Source organism: Aptenodytes forsteri, unplaced genomic scaffold (genome assembly GCF_000699145.1).
Source record: "Aptenodytes forsteri isolate BGI_AS27 unplaced genomic scaffold, ASM69914v1 Scaffold139, whole genome shotgun sequence".
Taxonomy (NCBI): Eukaryota; Metazoa; Chordata; class Aves; order Sphenisciformes; family Spheniscidae; genus Aptenodytes; species Aptenodytes forsteri.
In genome coordinates this window covers 2,246,194-2,267,921 of record NW_008794414.1, presented here as the reverse complement: position 1 = coordinate 2,267,921, position 21,728 = coordinate 2,246,194, and the positions used below count along the sequence as shown (strand labels likewise).

Below are 21,728 nucleotides of genomic sequence, written 5' to 3'. Positions count from 1 at the left end.
TGCCTTTATCGGTAGCCTTCGGCTTTCTCTTGGGGGGTTTGACATACAAGCGGGTCTTCATTGCTTCCAGTGACAGTGAGCCCGTTCCCATCTAAGCCTTTTTCTTTTTTATTTAGTCACTACTGAAAGCGGGGGTGTGAGAACAGAATTTTTAAGCAGCTTTAAGTAAAAGTGCTGGTTTCATTCATTCCTGAACGTAAGAACTTAACTTCATTTTATTTATTGAAGTCCCTTTATTTATTCAGATTGGGCATTGGAGGAATTTTTTTTTTAATGAGAACAGTCATCGATTTGGCCTGGACACTGATAACTCTCAATCCCAAAACAAGCATTTTGCTGAGAGCATTCCTGTTTCTAGTTATATCACAACTTGAGAGATTTAGCTGACTGGAGAGACATGGTACATGTTATGAAATGATGGCCTATAGTAAGGTAGTTGTGATTATCTTTTAAAAATAATATTTTAATTCTAGTTTGGAGGGGTGTTGTCCAGTAATCATAGACATGTATGCTGTTAGCAAAACTACTGCCACCTTTGGAAACTTAGTAATTACTACAGTTGTTCAAAAAAGACTTCCTTGGTATTTTAATCTGAACTTACTTTCAGCTATCACACTGCACTTATATAATTCTCCCCTGCCCTGCCAAATACTTGACTAGGTCTTCATATGGTCCTTAAACCTCATGTGATGGAGATAATGTTTGTATGCCAGTTATTCCATTGTGGTGTTCAATTTTAGACTTGTTTTGCACTTGGATCATTTGTACTTGCTCTTTGAAATCGCTGGTTTACTAATAACTTCTTTGGACTAGATGCTATATTCTGATAAAGCAGTGCCAATAAACACAGATACAGAAGTAGTCATCCTATCACTGCTTCCTGAAATGCAGCAATGTCTTTTGCCAATGGAGATCAGTACTTGAAAAATCTGGTTTGGTAATTGTCCTGTTTCTCTGGCCTCTTCCTCCCTGCAATGAAAGCAGCATTTGTTTCTGGTGGTTTGTTTTCTGAGCCATTTAACAATTATATTAACAATTTTGAACTCACTTATGCATAAGGAACCTGTGTTTGCTCTGTTATCAGCTATTACAACTACTTCCTGAGGAAGTTGTCTATCTATAAGTGTTTTATATTCATCCCTTTTAAATACATGACCTCACACTGATCATGCTGAAACACTTAATTTTCCAGTAATCCAGATGGTTCCAAATCAGCAAGCTTGCTACATTATTTACTTAGAGCTTTTATGGATGTCCTTTGTAAACTTTATTTCCAGATAAAATATTGAATAGCTTGGTGCCAAGAACTAATTCCTGTGGGATTCAATTAGCAATATGTCTGACTGATTCCTCATTGATGACACAGACCTGTAACTTTAGTTTTCATTTACTTACTATGAACTATATGTGCACAACTATGCCAGTTTCTCATTGTCCTACTGAACAGGTCAATGTCAAATGTGTTATATCAACACTGTTCCTGTTATCTACCAAATGTATGCTCTAATTGCATGAGAAAAAACATCAGTCTGAAAAGGTACACTTTTCCATACGTTTAAGCTGTGTAATTTAAGTAAAATTTCCTCATTTATTTCTTGTTCTTATATCATGATGTCAGTATTTTTTCTTTCCCTGGATTAATGCAAGGTTGACTGCACAGAAGTCTCCTTTGCCAGCTCTTAAAATTCTTGGATGCAAGCTATCTGGAGCTGCTGATTTAAAAACCGCCTTCCTTCTGTTCCTGTGTTTAAGGCTTTCCTTAGCTGTTGTTAGAATTTAGTGATATAAATATGTTGTTTGTTCTCCACAAATGTAGAACAGAAATTTATCTGGACTTCCTGCTTTCTCTGAAATACACTATTAAAAAAAATCCTTCATGCTATTCACATGGATAAATATCCATTGTCAATAAAACTTTTTGCTTACCTTCTGTGAATATTCTGTCATTCTTAGCTTCTGATTCATATTTTGTATTATGCCTGTTTTTCCTTTGGCTACATATTCGTTTTAATGTAGGTTTTTCTCCCCAGCTAATGCTAACTTCAGTTTAGTTATGAGGTTGTGAGTTTGGACATATAAATATACTGTTGGCATATACTTTTTAGATGAATCTTCCAAGAGTGTTTTCCTCATGTCACATAATTAAGCAGGTAAATGATTAAGAAGCAAGATACGCTTTTAACATGACTTAGTAGTCTGTAGCAGAAACAATTTAATACCTAATTTAATCATTTATCACTCAGAATATTTTTCCATGTGCATTCATGACACTTTCTGACTTTGTTTTTTATAGATTACTGGGGGGGAGAACATCTGCCTTCCTTTGACCGGTTTGTCCTTAAGAAACAGTCTTGAGTAATGATCTGAATATTTTGTTATCCGTATATTTTCTAGTAGCCTATAGTAAAACCAATTAGATTCAATTTACGCTTCCAAATTAGTAATTCAGTTCCTATTAATCAAATATGTATGTGTAGGGAGTTAAGTTCTTGTCGGGTTTTTGGTTCTTTGCTTAATTTTAGCCTGAAGATCTTTACTTTGTGCTAAATGAATGGTCACCTGATTCTTTAGCTATTTAATGCCATTGCATTTAATCTTGCTAAGTTTTGCCTGGGAAGATTTTTTTTTTCCCCTCTGTGACAGGCTAAATTATACAGTTTTTTATCCAGAAAAGATGTCTCAATATTCTACAAATCTAAATCCATTTAGTCTAGATGGCAATTAATCTTTGTGTGACAAAAAGGATCTTGGAGGAGATCTCCTAGATGTTCTTGTAGTGCTAGGGCGCTCATAATTCAAGAGTAGATCCTGGTATGAGTCTACCTGTGTGACTGAAGAGTTAACTGAATGAGCATGTGCCTGCTGTCACTCAGCATCTTCTAAAGTATTGTAATAACTTCTCGCAATGGAGGCTTGTGCTGTCGTCTGGTGAATGCTGAACTCTGCACCTTTGGGTGGTTCAAAGGACAGACATATTCCCCAGGCTTTGCAAATTGGCTTGTGAACACCATTCTTCTGAGTAGATTTATTCTGCTTATTTCGCACAGGTGGCCTGTGGATGGTTTTGGCAGGGCTCACAGTAGCTTCCTGAAATCTACTTTGTCATTTTTCATAGTGATTATTTGATGTGGGCAGCTCCCTGGAAGCTACCTGGGTTATGCCAGCCTAATGCCTGTAGTCTTTGCTTTCAGTGGTGATTAACAGATTGCCAAAATATATTCCTATTTACTTTGAAAATTACTTCCTTCTCCGAGGTCTTTGAAATCTGAACACACTTTTAAAGATTTTTGTTTGAACTTCTGATCATAAAAATCAGTGAAGCAGGATCATACTTGAGGCTTCTCAGGAAATCATCAGTAGATGGTGGAGTGTATAAACCAGTCAACAGCAATCCAATGAAAGCTATTTTCAAGCCTTTTAAGAAAGGCTTCAGCATCTGCTTGGTCTTAATTGTAGGTATCTGCTGATCCTCTTGTGTTAACTTGAAGTTACTCAGTTGTATCATGTCTCAGAACTCTCCTAAGTTCTTTGCTCAGCAGTTAGGTAGTACCTGTTAATACCTCTGTCCTCTGTAGATTTTGAACATCTGTATTTACTGTGTCTACAGCTGCCTCAGCTATTGAAACTTCCAGAAAACCCACTGGAACTGAAAATATCCCCTTTTTCAAGATTGATTTGTGTAGTTGGGTAGTTGCTAACTGGCAACTAATGTTCTCTGCAGGTAGCAGACAGACAGACCGCACAGTGCATGAACACCAGTCTGCAGCTGGAGTTCTCATATTGCACCTAGCCTGTCCATTTCAAATTTTCTAAATTTTCATGCCAATTCTGGCATAAAGAAAGATCACCGTATAAAAATGCAACCCCCCTCAAAATACTGGGCTCTTTACCTTAAAAATTTTTAATGTAACTATGGAAAGCTTGAACTAGAACCATGACTCAGAAAAAGAGCAATTGTGCTTCGATGGACTCCTTTACTGTTGAGAAATGTTGCTGCAAATATTGATCTTTAAGAGACTTTTTCAAGTGGGCAGCATGAGCTTCATAATTATTATTGCAAGCACTTTCCTTCTAAATACGTACTTTATGCCTGACAGATAATACACTTGGCTTCTAATATCAACCTGGTTAGAGCATGACTTCCCCAAAACTTCTCCTTTGTCAGCCTGTGTTGCCCTGTTCTTCTGACACAAATCACAGTGACAAAAAACACTTAACTGCTAATATGCTACAGCATTTCTAGTGACACCATGTCTGTGGTACATCACTGCAACATGTCTTTGAACACTCAGGATTGAAACAGGATTGTACATCTGGGCTGCTTTCAGGAGGATATTATTTGAATTTGTCCTGCCCTAGTTCAATCTTAAGATTTTTTTTTTTCAGATTGATGAATTATGTCTTCTCTGCTTGTCTGGAAGAATGTTTGTGGCCTCTCCACTCCTTGCTCTGCAGATGTGATGCTTCTGTCAAATTTGTAATAATGAAACAGCAACTTTTTGCAGAGAATAACTGTACAACTCTCATAGTTTTGACAGCACCGAGGCAGTTTATTGATTAGCAACCTGTAATTTGCCAGTAATCAGTGAACTATACATATTGTGGATCAGTATTGGCAATATAACAGAAATCACAATACTAGATGCTTACGAAGTGTTAATAAGCACCTACACATTTCCTACATACCCTTCTACAACTGATTCCACTTACGCATTCACACAGGTCTGTGCATACCCCCTCTCTTGCAAGAAGTGTGGGTTACAAATGCATACTCCCACTTTTGGGAGTGCAGATTCCCCTGTTTCTAAATCCTTGTTGGAGATGTGGGCACGTGTACCTGTGCAGCTAATCCACATGCCGGTGAAAGCGTACCCTGTGAGTTCCCATAGGCACTCCTGAGGGGTGGGTCCCTACTGCTACGCCTCATCCTGTCAGTCCCCCAGCCTGTACTGGGAGTGGGGTGGCAGCTACTTAACCGTGTCCTATGGGGAGGATGCTGTCCGGCCTTAGAAGTAATGATGCCTGCAGCTCTGGTACTGCTTTCCCCCACCCCAAGGTTTCTTCCAACAATCACAAATTCTCATGCTGCTTTTCAAGCTAACTTCTTTTCTCAAAAGGCTCTTGGTAGTCTAATCTGGTTACTGTTTAATCTGGGTGATCATTGTCTTAAGCAAGCTTTGTTATTGTTAATTTCCTCTTAGCGTTACCAGGTTTTGGGCAAACATCCTCTCAGAACATGCCAATTTGGGTATTCTGTTCGCACACACTATTTACACTCACATTCCTACTGTATCATCTGTTGTTATCCAGGCCACATTACCAAGAGGGGGGCATGCAATTCCTGCACAAAAAATCCCCAGCATCAGTCCAGTGAAAGCAGAACTAGTGGACACACAAATAAAACTGGTATTTTTGCATCCAGTTTTCATTTTGGAAATCACCTTGGAAGACTTCATGTGTGGAAAGGTTAATCAAGTATAAAAATTATATTCCAAACTACACAAATCTCTCCAATCGAGATTTGGCCACTTCAGGCAACACGGCTTGGCACAGTTTGTCGTGATCTGGTTTACTTTGAAAAATAGGCAGTTTAAGACAACCACAACGGTTTGCAGCACATGTTGAAAAGCTGCATCTAGTCAAATAATATCCACGTGACTCTCTGAACGCAGCAAGCTGTTTTACCAACTGAATTGGAAATGGCTTCTAGGATGCAGATTGGTTTGCTACATTTACTTCTCTGGCTTCTCTATGGGCACTTTGTACTTGGAGCGTTTAGGAACTAGTGGTACATGCTAGTGCGTATGAACTCTCGCAATACTGTGCTAATAAAGACTTTGGAGTTTTCTTTCCTCCTTATGTCTGCCTCCTGCAAAGACTTTGTGGGAAGCTACCAGCAGCAGGGTGTTTGCATGGTTGGATGTCTGTCCTTGAGGAAGAAAAAGTTGATTAATTTTACAGCAGTTATGTTTACCAATATATGTAGTCTACATATATTTTTGCCCATGACCCTCTGTCTACTCTTTTAAAGCCCAGTCACTGATCACACTTTTTTCTTCCAAAGACCAATTTAATCTAATCTAATCCTTTGGCGAGACAGAGTAGGAGGGAATTGTTTCACGGTGCTTGTGCTGCCTCTCTATCATGGAGCAGGGATAATTTAAGGACTGATCCTGACCTCATACTGCCTTGTGACTAGAGGAAAAACTTCTCGATATAGAATGTATCACTGCATCATGGTTTGGTTTTTTTTTTATCCTGAGAAGTTTTTCCTCATCTCTTTAAGATTAGTTTCCTCCTTGCAATATGCTTGATCCAACTGGTTTTCAGATGATGAACGTTTGCAAGCACAAACTTTAGCAAATGCTTGCCATAGATGATGAGGAGAAAGCAAGGGGGAATTGCCATCTTGATGGTACAGGACTGTTAGAGCAGGATATTAGTTTCATCTCACAATTTTATCTAGATTACATCCAGGTGTCAGATTGACTTCTGTGGGAAGAGATGCCCTTCCCAACCCCGGGGTCTGTAAAGAAAGACTAAAGCCAATTCAGTAATGCTTCTCCTGTTGTACCCTGACCCTGTGTGAACTAGCCAAGTTAAATTACTCAAAACCTGACAGAAACAGGAATAATAACATAAAACTTAGGACCTGGAACTAAAGGAGATACTGTGGTGTTAAAGATGTGCTTTAGAAACAGGAATTACTAGCCACTGAGGAAATCATTACACTGTGATTGTTCAGAACAGCTGGTCGGATCCACAACGTAACATGAAAGTGATCCAAAAGGCATCAAATATTAAGAAGTTTTGGTTTCAAAGGGCTTGCTAACTTCTCTAAAAAGCTTATCTGGCAAAGCAGCAGCTGCAGCCTACTATGTAGAAATTATGAGGTTGCGGTAGGGGGGCAGGAACAACAACCGTAGAGTCTGTAATGCTATTTCATAGAAGATCCAGCAGTTCTGTTTAAGAGAACAACTTACAGGAGAGTAAAACAAGTCTGTTAAATTTGTCTTTCACCTAAATATACGGCAGAAGCTCCTACTTCACTTGTAATGGAAACAGGGCTTGTACATGTCCTTCCACACCAGTCTACAAGACATCATTGTTACAAATATGGAATATGGTTTGGTTAGTCTCCCAAGAAATACTATAAAATAGAAAAGTTTTTCCCCTGCAACAATCACTTAAACGTTGTAAGAGAAACTATACGTAGATGCACATGATCGCACTTCCAACATTGCTGCCTCTGTGCACAGTGAAAACTCTAGCAACAGGTTTTCCAGGCGCAGATCAAGGGGAGCAGTATTGTCTACTGGTTTACAACCAAGGAAAAGATAGTATTAGTGCTTAAGAGGGTTGTGGGCAAGCTTTTGATTTTTAGGCAAATAAAATTAATTATTGTAGTACACACAGAAGGTGGTTTGGAGCACGGTAGCCATGCCTCCTGAAAAAATTTCAAGAAATACTAATACTTGTAATTTTCTCAGCATTATGATTTCATGTTTTTCTTTTAAGTACAAAATATGTATACTACAAAATAATCTTTCAATAATTATGACTGTTGGAAGATGTTTCTGAGATCACCCAGCAGGTACTTCGTTCTATCAACGGCCCCCTTCCCACACCCTTACAGCAGGTATATTTGCTTTCTGAGAGTCCCTTACGTGTTCAGAGGAAGAACTGCTTCTCATACGCTCTTGTGAAATGTTCCTAATGTGAGGTAGAGCCAATCACTTTGTTCTGGCAGGCACAAATGCTTATGCTAATACCTAGGGATTGATTCTCCTCTTTCCTGAAAAAAAACCACACAACACACCTTTGATATAGAAAACTGAGATTTTTACTCTTAAAATCTTCTGTATATAAAATAAATTTCTTTTCCAATGAAGAACCTACCATTACTTGTGTGCTAGTATACATTGCTGAATCATTTGTGTTATTCAAGTATAGCACTAACTAATCATCATCATAATTAGCACATAGTGCAATCATCAAGAAAAGAAAGAAAAAAACCTCACAGACACGTTTGGGAGCTGGTAATGGTTTGCAGAGCATTTAAAATTAGCCAGTTTTTCATTTTGATGGGCCAGGACAGTTGGGTTTTTGGGGTGCTGGGGCTGGGAGTGAGAGGAAGGCTGTGCTTCTTTTAACTAAACAAGAGACTACTATGACCTGGCACTAATGGGTGACCGCTCTGAACTGAATCAGTGGCCTCATCTGATTTTAAGCACTGGTTCAAGACCTTAGTTTAAGTCCTATGGGGTCCTGACAGTCCAGTGGGCAGGTAGCTCTAGCATAAAACACAGAAATTCACGTGCCAGCATAAACTTATTTTTCAATGAGATCTTCACTGATTGAAAGGCTTGTAGCAAGTAGGCTCATTTTTGAGGGTGTCTCCCCCCTCCCTCTTTCTGGCTTGTCTCGTTGCCTCCTCCAGCCACCTCCCTTGTCCCCCTGTGTAAATGGCTCTTTCATGCTACCCTTGCTATGATTTGTCAGGTAGTGCTAATTTTTATGGCTAGGACACTTTTTCAAATGCTGCTTGCAATTCAATACACAACTTTTTAAACAAACTGTGCGTGAAAACGTTTTAAAAGAAATTTAAAGAAATTTACTTCCTCTGAAAGTTAGCTGTTGAGAGGAATGATTAGTTAAATTTTAAGAAAATCCTTTTTCTCCCCTTTAGGTTAGAAAACATCTAACAGCAGTCATTTCACTCCCAAAAGCTATACAAGGATTGACAGCTTTAAGGGAGGTCTGGAGAAGTTCTGTCACTTTCTATACAAAGAGAAATTTGTGTGACATTCATCTACTGGCATGCCAGTGCAATGATACATTCCTCCAAAAGCTTTGTGTGTGGCTTTTGTGTTACCTGCAAAACATTTTAATGGAACTGTTAGATAAGAGAGAAACAAGGATGTGGCCAAAGTGTATGATACCTCTCTAAACTTACTGTGGTATTTAGTATATACTATTAACTACTATGAAAAAAAAAATCCAGCCTCCCCAGCCTATCAACTCCCATATTTACAGTCAGCTTTTTTACTATTTCTGTTCAGGTGCAACTTTCTATACTTGTCTCTGGGGCCAGCTTCACTTGTGCCATATCTGAATCAAAACCCTTTCACCGTTTTTGAAGTAAGCGGTTGAGAAAAATACATGGCTTGAAAATAAAACTGGTTTTCCTTCCGTCCATTTGGGGGGAGTAACTTAAAAAGAGCTGGACATTTACGTTTCCAGTTTGCAGCCTACTTTGCTCTTTGTAGCCTGGCACATGTGCAGTAGAATATTTATTAAGTTATGAATTACCCTATTATCCCAGGTGCCCTGCAAAGGCAAATGCAATCACCTCCCTGCTCTGCTGAACACTCAGGCTATTGAACTTCAGGCTGGGTAGGGAGCGTAACTCAGCCTCGTGCTCAGAGAAGTCCAGGGGTGGATGGTGCCTCTACTATCGAATTGTCCCATGGCATCCTTAGCTGATGGCAGACTGGGATAGACGCCAGTAGACTTTTTTGTTCCATTTGCCTTCTTTAACTGGTTTTAAGGTTTTTCATTTGACAGGCAGACAAATATTTGGCAGCTGGGTTAACTGAAGCATAGAAAGAGGCTCTTTGAGCACTGCATTAAGGTATTTGCAGCAGATAAATGGCTAAAATAAAGTATAAGTAAAATGTTCAAAGTATAGTTAATTCTAAAAATAACCATTCATTTTCTACCCCTATTTTCATCTTTGTTCTAGTGGATGAATTTATAAACACAGATGCTAATGCTGCAAAAATTGATACACAAGTCAAATACTAAGCATCCACTTAAGTCCCACTGAATTCACAAATATTTGTGGTATATTCTGTAAAACATTTTTTTTGTTTTCTTTGCTGCAGATATATCTTACTACAGAAGCAACCCATACTTCTCCACACTTACGTCTTCACGCTTCCCACCATACCTTCTGTATTAAGGATGTGCCCACCTCCAAATTATATAGTATTTTTATCATTTGAAGATAGTGTTGTTACCTCTTTCTTTCTGGGTTGAGATAAAGCATGGCACCAAAGAAAAGGGGGGCAAAAAAAAAAAAGAATATGAAATAAGTGAGCATACAAGAAGCCTCCAAGGAAAGAGAGTCGAACAGAACAAGCCAGGAGCAGGGTTACAGAGGCTCCATGGTGATGGGAAGCCAGAAGCTATGTCAAAGAGAAACAGATAACCGTTCCCCGCTTAATTATCAAACATGTTTAACTGTAATACTCCCACCCACCCCACCCCCAAATAAAGAGAGTAGAATCAGAATTGTAGCTCATGCTTACTTTTTTAAAAACTGATTATGAAATGCCTATTGATATTTCTATTTGGGAACCAAAGACACTAAACCTTCAGTAATAGCTATAGTAAGTGAAGAGTAATACAGAATGATAAAATTACACTTCCGTGCTTTTTCTTTTCCTTCTTTCTCATTCTTCCTAGAAACTGTTTATTACAACTGCATACTTCCCATGCTTCTAGCCATCTTTTCTTGTATTTCTTACAATCACTTCACTGCTAAAGTAATTGTTGAACTTCACAGAACTCAAGAGAGCATGTGGAAGCTGCTTTTCATCGTGAAGAAAAGCATGAAAAAATTTAAGTTTGATCTAAACCCATTTCAGCACTAAGTAGTATTGGCTCTTATTTGGGGATTCAGTCTGAATTAGATAAAATTACATAAAATCTCTTTCTTAACTGCATCCTGTCAAGTTTTGCACATGTGCCCATTTGAGCGAAAAGAGGAGACACGTGGGGGAGGTTGGGGGTGGTGGATGCCATTAGTTATAAAAAAAGAAAAAAAGGCCAGAATGAGAACTTTTAATTAATGTTTTCCCTTGGTAGACAATGCTATCTGTATAACCAAGAAAGCACAAAATAAAACACTTTAATATGGTTAATATGTACAGAGCTACTGCTGTTGATGACTAGACATGAGAATGCAAGCACTTTACAGTATCTTCTTCATATGTTCTTTCTGAAATTAGTAAATGCAGCCAGATTCGGTAGTTAGGTACTGGGAGATTGATGAGAACTAGCTGAAGTTTCCATGCGGGCTGTGGTTACCCTGGACTGCTATGAGGCAGGAGCTAACCCACCTGGTTTTGAAGAGTTAGCTCTCAGTGCTGCAGAGCTGGAAGTTTGGAAGGCAGCTTGTGCTACTTACAAACAGAGAACATAAAACAAAACCAGAAAAACAGCTCACCTTGAGAAAATGGCCACTGTGACATGGCATCCCAGGGTCCCAGAAATGGCACTTAAGTTGCTGCTATAAAAAAAAATACCAAACCAAACCTAAATACAAGAATAGTTTAGTTTCCAAGGAAAATAATTATATCAAGCTGTGGAACATGGTTGATGGTAAGACATGAGAGATCTGACATTTACTGGCTGGGACAAATGAGGCTTTGTTCCTTCCTAAGAGCACAGTCAAGATGCGTGGTCGCTCTTATTTGAGGAGGTCCAGCCTGTTCTTAGCACCAGATTAACTCATGCCCTGAATAGAGCATGCCTGGCTGATAAAGGGCTGGCGGCCACAGCCCAAAGACATACCACAATACCACTGTGCCCAGACTTACACTGGTGCTGCATCATCTGAATCTGTGCAATACTGGATCCCATACTTCCGAATTTGCTAGTCCCTACAGAGCCAGTCAGGGCATGAATGCTAGTTCAGCCTTTCAAACTCATTATGCTTTTATATATACCCTGCCAAGGCATTTAGGCCACAGAAAGAAAAAGTGATGTCCCTTTTTGATATTTGATTGGCTGGATGATTGGGGCAGCCGTACAAAGGATCCTCAGCACTGGCTTCACAAGTGTTTTATGCTCAGAAAGCATACTGGTAAACTACAATTACCTGGTTGTAGTACTTTCTCCAGGCCTTCAATAAATTTTCCGTTTAGGCTGATCAAGCTGCTGGTGATCAGTTCCAGGAATGAAGAGAATAAATAAACTAGGTACAAATAACCCTTAAAGTTTATCCTGACTTATAACTATGTCTTGCTAACCATCTGGAACTGTGTTGCATACCTGTGTATGGGGAAGGAGAGATAAAAAACAAAGCCAGCTTCTAGAAAGACTTAGGGAAAAATCTGGATGAACAGAATCCCATAAGAGTTGTAACACAATTGTCTGCCACTGCTCTGCTAGCATCATGTGCCTTCTGCTAACATTTTATATGGAGGTATGCAAGTGTGACAAAGTTAAAGAGCAGTGTGCAGCTATACTCATTAGCTTTTATGCCAGCTTTAGAAGCAAGAAGGCATCTTTTAAAAACCTGAAGCCATGTCCAGATGAAGAAAACGGAAAGGATAAAACTCTGGTGGATTAAATATAAAAATAGGTGGAAAAAACATCAAGGAACTAACATAAACCCCATAATTTATAGTTTTCAGAATATCAAGAACAAGAAATCTGTCAAGCCTCTCTCAAAACAAAACAAAACAAAACAAAACAAAACAAAACAAAACAAAACAAAACAAAACAAAACAAAACAAAACAAAACAAAACAAAACAAAACAAAACAAAACAACCCTAATCACTGAAACCTGATCCCCCCCAAGACAACAAAGCCATTGCAAAGAATCAAAGTGTGTTCCTTGCATGTGTGTTGTCCCTGGAGGAAACACAAAATAGGCTCATGCTAGAAACATTTTTGTAGGAGAACTCAGGAGCTGTCTGAACTTCTATAAGCATCTATAAATGTTATTATAATTGCAGAACTTTTGTGGTTGGAAGGGTCCTCTGGAGACTGTCCAGTCCAACCCCCTGCTCAGAGCAGGGTCAACGAGAGCAGCTTGCTCAGTACCGTGTCCAGCTGGGTTTTGAATATCTCCAAGGATGAAGACTCCCCACCTCTCTGGGCAACCCGTTCCAGTGTTTGACCCCCACAGTAAAAAAGTTTTTTCTTGCATTTAAATGGAGTTTCCTGTCCTTCAGTTTGTGTAGTCCAACCCCCTGCTCAGAGCAGGGTCAACGAGAGCAGCTTGCTCAGTACCGTGTCCAGCTGGGTTTTGAATATCTCCAAGGATGAAGACTCCCCACCTCTCTGGGCAACCCGTTCCAGTGTTTGACCCCCACAGTAAAAAAGTTTTTTCTTGCATTTAAATGGAGTTTCCTGTCCTTCAGTTTGTGTCCATTGCATCTTGTCCTGTCACTGGGCACCACTGAGAAGAGTCTGGCTCCGTCTTTACTGCTTCCCATCAGTATTTATACAAACTGATAAGGGCTCCCCGAGACGTCTCTTTCCAGGATGAACAGTCCCATCTCTCAGTCTCTCCTCACATGCAGAGGTTCCAATCCCCTAATCAGCTTAATGGCCCTTTGCTGCACTCCTGGATCAGTACATCCATGACTTTCTTGTTCCGGCAGAGTCCTGAGCCGGCCACAGCGCTCCAGACGCGGCTCACCAGTGCTGAGTGAGCAGGGGGGAATAATCTCTTCTGGCAATGCTCTGGAAGAGCTGGCAACACCCTTTGTAGCACACCCCCGGATGCTGTTGGCCTTCTTTGCCGCAAGGGTGCATTGCTGGCTCGTGTTCAGTTTGGTGTCTGCCGGGAGCTCCGGGTTCTTTCCTGCAAAGCTGCTTTCCAGCCGGTCGGCCCCCAGCCTGTACTGGTGCGTAGGGTTATCCTCCACCGGGTGCCGGACTTCACAGTTCCCTGTCTTGATTCCCATCGGCCGTTTTCTCCAGCTTGGTAAGGTCCCTCTGAGGTATTGACCACTCCACCCACTTCTGTATCATCTCAAAACTTGCTGAGGGTGCGCTCCGTCCCATCATCCAGGTCATTAATGGAGATGTTAACCTGTACTGGGCCCAGTATCGATCTCTGGGGTACACCACCAGTGACCGGTCTCCCACTGGACTTCATGCCACTGATCACAACCCTTTGAGCCCAGCAGCTCAGCTAGTTTTCAGTTTTTACTGTCTATCTAGCCTGTACTTCATCAGTTTCTCTATAAGGATGTGATGGGAAACAGTGCTGAAAGCCTCACTAAGGTCAGGATGAGCAACAACCACTGCTCTCCCCTCATCCAGCAAGCCAGTAATCTCATCGTAAAAGGCTACCAGGTTGGTCAAGCATGATTGCCTCTTCATAAATCCATGCTGACTACTCCCAATCACTTTCTTGTCTTTCATATGTTTGGCAACGGTTTCCAGAATTTTTTGTTCCACCACTTTCCCAGGGATTTAGGTGAGGTTGACTGGCTTGTAGTTTTCCAGATCCTCCTTTTTGACCATCTTGCAGACAGGAGTGACATTTGCTTTCTTCCGGTCCTCAGAAATCTCTCCTCACTGCCATGACCTTCCAAAGATAATCAAGAGTGGCCTCACAGTGACATCAGCCAGCTCCCTCAGCATTTGTAGGTGCATCCCATCAGGTCCCATGAGCTTATGTCCGTCCTGTTTGTCTGAATGTTCCCTAACCTGATTCTTCTCTACCAAGGGTAAGTCTTCCTTGCTCCAGCCTTCTCGTTGGTCTCAGGGGCCCAAGATTCCTGAATGCAAACCTTACCATTAAATACCGAGGTGAAGAAACCACAGAAGAGTACCTTGGCCTTCTCCATGTTGTCACCAGCTCCCCCGCCCCATTCGTCAGTGGGCCCAGATTATCCCTAGTCTTCGTTTTGCTGCTGATCTATCTGTAGAAACCTTTCCTGTCGCTCTTCACATCCCTTACCAGATCCAATCTGAGACTGGCTTTTACAACCCCATCTCTGCATGCTTGGGCAGTGTCTCTATATTCCTCCTGGGTGATCTGACCCTGCGTCCACCTCTTTTGTGTTTATTTTTCACGTTTGAATTTAATCAGGAGCTCCTTGTTTATCCTTGGACACATCCTGCCACCTTTGCTCGATTTCCTGGTCATTTGGGATGGACCAATCTTGAACTTGGAGAAGGCGATCCTTAAAACTCAACCAGGTGTCCTGGGCCTTTCTGCTCTACAGGACCATATTCCCATGGAAGTCTTTAAGAAATAACTTAATGATATGATTGACATCTGTACAAGATACATTAGCAGATACTATATCAAAGGAATTAACAGACACATAGAGAGAGAGGATTTCTTTGGGAGCCAATATTGCTTTGGTTGGAAGGAGTTGTGCTTCACAATTGCATTGAATTGTATTGGAATTCTTTAGGAGCACCAACAGCGTGCAGATAAGGAGCTGGTTGATATGTTTCCCTTGGGTTTCCAAAGGTATTTGAAAAATCCTTCACTGCAAACTTTGTAAAGGTACTAAGTAGCCATGTTTAAGACAGAAAATCCTGGGCTGGATGAGTCAAAAGATAGAAACAGAGGATAAAAGCAAAGTGTCAGTTCTCTCAACTAGAGAAAGTGCCCAGTGGTGTTTCACAGGGTTCTGTGCTGCTCAGCACATTCATAAACAAAGTGCAAGAGGGTGAGCCATAAGATAAACAAATTTGCTGATTTGAGTTATTTAGGACAGTGAGTGCAAGGGCCAGCTACAACCTGGCAGAAGGAAATTCAAGGTAAATTGATGTAAAGCGAGGCAAACAGGCAAAATAATCCTTATCACATAAAACAATGGATTCTGAGCTATCAGGCCTGAGATGTTTCTTGATTAGTATTAACTCAATGCTCACTAGCAATCAAAAAGAAGCAAATAAAATCCTAGAAGTTACTTAAAAATAGAGAACATCATTGTGACAGCAGACTATGACGTGCCTACATCTTGAGTGCTGTGCAGAGTTCTTACTCCCTCTCAAAAAAGAATCCAGTAAAGCTGACAGAGACATCTGCAGAGCTGATTACGCTTCAAGAGCAGGTCTTGGCCATCCAGTATTCTTCTGTCAAGTATAACAGAGAATTTGAAGGGTGCTTGATTTTTCACAGACTCAAGTAGCACTTATTGATGCTAAAGTATCATTAAGCACAAAATATCAAGTTTCTAGCGGTTTAAGCCACAAGCTACCTAGATTGGCAAAATAAATACAACGCGTAAGCATCTAGGAACTACTAAAAAAACCTTTAACTCCATTTTTTATTATATTCTTTTGAAGACTGGAGAAACATTTTTATGTAAGGCTTGATGTTAAGGTGAGGCATGCCAATGGCTTTATCCGACATTCTATCTTACATGCCCTCAGCTAATAATTTTAAAAGCTAACTGGCTTACTATGATAACTTTTATAAGACATTTCTTGTTTATTAAAATAAGTTATGCAACATGAAAAAACGTAAGTTCTGGTTCTATAGCAGAATTATTTTGACAGAGAAAACACAGGAAATCTGTTCCAGAATTTACCTTAGGTTTTTTGATGCCAGCCGGCATCTTACAGTTCCACTTAAGGGGGACAGAAGAGCAAGAAATAGTTAAGCTTAGATATGCTTTATAAACCGTTAATTTCAATGACCAACCCAAATACCATGAAGACCTACAGAATCATCTCAGATTCACATAGTTGCTCATTTCCAGGATTTCACGGGGCTAAGAACAGATGTATGTCAGTAATCAGGAAACTGGCTCAATTCCTTTGGGAATTTTTTCCAGAATGGAAGCAAGGGGGAGGAAGGGGAAAGAAGAAAAACAATTTGACTGAAACATCACTCTTTCTCCTGTCTTAAAAAGAAGCGGAGTCTTTGAGCAGAATGGCAATATCAGCTACAGCAGTTGGATCTTTGTAGCTCCAGATAAGGGTTGAGATCTCGACAGATCTATAATTATCAGTTCTGATAAATCAGGGATCAGAGCTCTTTGTCTTCGGCATTGCCGACAGCACTTCCTCTCCCAGACACGTTACAACCAGATTAGGAAAGATAGTAGATAAGACATAAGCAGTGCAGAGAATAGTTCAATAGTGTATGCTTTGAGCACTGGAAGAGTATCATTATTACTGCTTTAAGCAATCTTCCTTTTCAGTACTTCCAGTATCTTGTCTAATACTGACCCATGCATTACGAAGGGCAAGTAATCCCCCCCTTACAAAAAAACCCCTCATAAATCAGGGTATCTATACATCTCCCTTCATGTTTTCCCAATTATTTTTTTAAACTCTCCCTGTACCTCCAAAGCCTGGGAACTTTCTATTCCACACAAGATGCTTGTATAATACTTCAGATACTAAAGTTTACAATATACCAACTAGCAAGTTGCAACTAACACACCTGGTAGCACAGAGGTCTTATAAAAGCACAGGTTGTTAACGTATCTTCTTACTCCATAGAGTCTTAGACTGACAAAGAGAGTCCTTATTTCAATGGGGAGGTTGGGTAGTTCACATTTTCCATTTCAGAAACAGCATACTTACTGAAATTAAGTACATCTAAGAACAAGAAAAAAACCCCACTGACACTCCGTATTTATTTTTCTGCATTCATTGATTTGTGATGCATACTCATTCCTTGGTAAATGAAGAGGAAAAGCTCAAACGCACAGACCTAGCTAGTGTAAAGAACTACTCATATCTGACATTTTGGAAATACCAAATGGTATTACGTACAAAGACCCTTCTAAAAGCAGCCCTTTTTTGCACTTCACTTATTTGAAAACAAGTATTTTTTCTGCACATCACATTCCCCAGTTTCTCCCTGAGCAAGGCAGCACACAACAGATCAACCAGAAGAAGTCATATTTGCCAACGTCTTGATCCTTGCCTCTATCCCCTCCCACAGTAAAAACCCCCAGTTTTGTTAAATCTCTTTATTTATAATCTTCTAACAAAGCAGTTTCTTTTTTTTTTTTTTTAGCATAAAAAAACAGCAACAAAGTCTTCAGATCACACAGGGGCTAAACTCATTATGTTCGGAGGAAAGGGCGGAGGGAAAGAAAAGTGGACAATAAAAGAAACATTAAGAGTCCTGAGTTTTCCTAGAGGCTCCCCTTGAGGGCCCTGAGGCTGGGAAGCAACTGGGCTGCGCTCAGGCGCTCCTCCACATTAGCCTTCCAGCAGCAGCTAATAATGCTCTGGAGTCTCTGGCCCACTGGTGACTCGTAGAAAACAGCAGCAGCCAGCGAAGGGCGTAAGTTATAGGCTACCACAGCATAGAGCACATACTGCCGCTCACCCAGGTAGGGCTGCTCTCGCATGACGATTTGCCAGAGGGTGATAGCAAATGAGTAGATGTCTGCTTTGGTAGTGACCCTCTCCCCCTTGAGGAGCTCAGGGGCACGGTGTGTGTACGTGCCCCCTTGCTGGCAAACATGGGGACTCTGGGACAAGCCCTCCTCCAGTTTCTGGGAGCACCCAAAGTCTCCAATCTTGCACACTCCCTGCTCAGTGATGAAGATGTTTGCAGGCTTCAGGTCCAAGTGCACAATGCCCTGTGAGTGAAGAAAGGCTAAGCCAGTCATAATGTCGCAAGAATAGCACACAGTCTCCTCCATGCTCGGGGCCTTCCTTCCACATCCTCCTTCATCATCCTCACCCTGTCTCCACGCATCCCCAGTGCCATAAATTACATGGTGCAGGGTGATGTTGCCCACATACTCCATAATGATGGTGCCCAGGCTGTTCTGGCCGGCTGGGGCACACGTGCTGGCAGCCACCACACGTACCACATTATCGTGCTGTAGCCGGGCTACGTTCAGCTCAGACCAAAAGCTCTGTCGTGATGCCAGCCGGTTTTTGCTGCTCTTCTTCACCTGCTTCACGGCCACAGTTGCACCACGGTAGGTGGCTTTGTAGACAGAACCGAAGCCCCCAGAGCCTAGGGGCTGCAGGAGGCAGAGCTGATCCCAATCAATGGAGCACCAGGCCAGGCGTGGAGGCAAGCGGCGAGTCCTGACTGAAGGAGTTTCCCCCAAGAAGCTTTTGCTGTCTTTGCCAGGGATAACTAAGGGGCTGCTGCAGGGTCGCAAATCCGCAGATGGGGAAAACTCCAAGGGAAGAAAACAGTTAAGAGGAATGGGTGATGGCATAATAAGATGGAGAAAACAACAGGCAGTTACTAAGACAAAAGACTGGAAAGTTTCCCTGACAGAAAGGACTCTCTAGTGACTTCCAAAGCCTTTTATCCTCTCTTCACCATTCTCCCTCCCGCCCCCAAATGAACTGCATCTGTCACAACTCGCTGAACCCAATCAGGCTCACCTGGAAACATTCTTCTCCAACCCTGAAGTAAATCTCTAGAAACTCAAGGCAAATGGATTTAAAGCTAAAAAAATATTAACTCACATGTATTTCACATAATTTCTAATCTCAAGAGAAAAGAAAGATGTTCTGTCCATTGAATGCCTCTAGCAAAATGCCCCAGCAGTAAATAAAGCAGTGATTGGCGAATGCATTTCACCATGGCTCCAGGCAAGAATGATCATCATCAGATGCATTAAACAGCTCAAAGTCATTGTCAGAGGGAGCAGCTGAAATGGTGAGTGCTAGTGTTTAATGAGCTTACGGCAGGCATAACTGAATATAAAAGTGTGTTCGTAGAGACCTACCACTTAAACATGACTGGGACAAGGGGACTGGTTTGGCTGCTCAACTCTGCCTATGCAGGACAGCAAGCTTAATAGTAGCATAAAGACAAATAATTGCTCTGTATCATCCATTGGATATAGTAAATAGAATTATACATAAAGATTTGGTTGTCTTCCCATCACACCCCACGCAGTTACTACAGGTGTGTATTTTATTTCTAGGTCCTCCTTAGTAAAACTATTGCTAAATTTACAGAGCTGTTCTGGCAGAAATCAAATAAATGTAATTTTGCCTTGCTGGTCCCAGTGTTTTTTTCAGAGGGGCTTTGCTCTTTTGACCCTGCTTTCACGTATTCACAATGCTCACGCTAGCTGCCTTAGTGTTTGGTACCTGCCGTACTGCCCTTCCATCAGAGCACCCTTATGGGTGCACCCTTATCCCCACCCTTATGGGACCTATACAGCTAAGTGCTTTTGAATATTCCAGTAAGTATCTTTCTGTACATGTTGACAAATATCTTGGAAAGCTCAGTCCCCATTTCCCACCTCCTCGCCCTTCAGATCCTTCCTCTGGATGTCAGTTTTGCCAATACGGATCCTGCCACGGGACTTCAAAGATTGGCGGTGCCTGTTTCTCCAGAGCTTACTTCTGGGCAGCCCTGGCTCCGCAGGCAGTTCCTGCTGAGTTTTCCTGGTGCTTTCTGTTCCTTTATTTTGCTTCTCTGGATGAGTAAGATGCAGCACAGATGCGCTGAGGGAGGTTTCAGGGGTGCTCAGAACATGTGCAAGCAGAACTGGAGTGTGCTCCACCTTGAGAAGTGTTCGGTTGTTCACCTCAATAGACAAACCTAATGTCCCAAAGACGTCTTCTGACCCTACTTGAACTCTAGATCAGCTCAGCCAGAGGGTTTCAAAGGCATCACTCTAGCGAATCAGCGATGGAGATTTTCCCTGGTACTGAGACTTAGGACTATCAGGAGAAATTTGTCATCGCAATTCACAGGGAAGCAAACCTGGACCAGCGATGAATGAGAATGGGGAATTTGGGTTATCACCTGCCAGTGTGAAACGGATAGGCTGGGGAAGAACTAGGTAAATAGGTGCTAATGTGCATTGTAGGAGTTGTTAACAAGTGAGAGTGCAAAGAGTTAGGGATGCCAGAGGGCCTCTCAATGGCCCTGGGTGGGACAGTCCCTGCAGATGGGACTGCCTGACAACACAAGGCTCCTCTTTCCTTGCCCCTCCCAGAAAGGACTCTAACAGTACAAGAGGCCCCTGAACTCCTCTGGTGCCATCGCACCCTGCGAGCCTTCTGTTGTAAAGCACAAGCCAGCCAGGTAACACCCTGCTGCTGCCCCCTCCGAGGGGCAGCTATCTGGCCTGCGGCACTGCTTCAACATCAGTTACGAAGGGATGCTTTGGGGGTGGGGGGAAGACCAAAGGAGCTTTAGTGTAGTTTTAAATATGCAGTGAAGTAAGCCATGGAGACAATAGGTATTTTACACTCCCTTTCTGAGCAGCGGTGTGATTTTATGCTTCTATAAAAAAGTCTTCACTTCTGATCTTTGCAGAGAATGTTTTCTAGGCAGGCAAGTTGTGATGGAAATGAAAAGCTGCAATAAGCAGATGAAGCTATACTGTAGAGAGAAAGGATTTTTTTTTATGCTTATTTTCTGAGAGCCATTAGGGCTCTAATTCTGGCATGGACCTCTGTGCCATGTAGTATATAAACACAGCTGAGAGATAATCTGCTAAAAATTCTCCAAGAACTTCAGCCTTCTCATGGGAGAAGTGCACTTGTTACAACCTGTTTTCACCAGGTTAAGGTGGCAGAGAAACTTCAAAGGGAAAGTTGGTTGAGGGAAAGGAGTAGGTAGAAGGATGTGCGGATGAAGGGTCCGAGTTAAGCTGACAACTATAGGAGCATATATGGAGATTCTGAATGCTGCAGAACACAGTAGTAAAATCTATGTTCATAAAACAGAGGGTTAGGATTAGGGCTGTTCCCAAATTTCTTTGGTTTAAGTCTCATCTGGAAGGATATAGCAGACCTTCCATACTATTTTTTTCAAAATCCATGCCCCCTCCCCACTCCTTCCAGTTGTCCCTTTTTCAGTAATTTTCCTGTTATCCTTTTCTGCTAGAAACCTTTCTGTTTTGGCCCTGTCATGGCAGGGATGTTGTATTGTTCTTGGGGAATACACTGAATTTTTGAACAGGAAGAGGGGCATATTTTGGGATCTAAACAGATTTAATGTAACTTACTGTCTTGTCTCAAGCTGACTGCTGAGGACCGGAGCAGGGGGATATCCAGT

General features: G+C 41.5%; 2 protein-coding genes across 2 annotated transcripts in view; both read right to left on the bottom strand.

Annotated features, from left to right (window-relative positions):
• The window catches only part of RPS20 (ribosomal protein S20), a 24,987-nt gene extending 3,259 nt beyond the window's left edge, over nt 1-21,728 (bottom strand). The window contains exons 1-2 of the mRNA XM_009289326.1: nt 21,708-21,728; nt 19,287-19,291 (exon numbers count right to left, since the gene is read on the bottom strand). Coding sequence (XP_009287601.1) covers nt 19,287-19,289 — 3 coding nt within the window. The 5' untranslated portion in view covers nt 19,290-19,291; nt 21,708-21,728. The remainder of the gene's footprint in view (nt 1-19,286; nt 19,292-21,707) is intronic.
• On the bottom strand, nt 17,866-18,915 carry MOS (v-mos Moloney murine sarcoma viral oncogene homolog). The gene has a single exon (XM_009289325.1). The coding sequence runs from the start codon at nt 18,913-18,915 to the stop codon at nt 17,866-17,868; it is 1,050 nt and encodes a 349-aa protein (XP_009287600.1).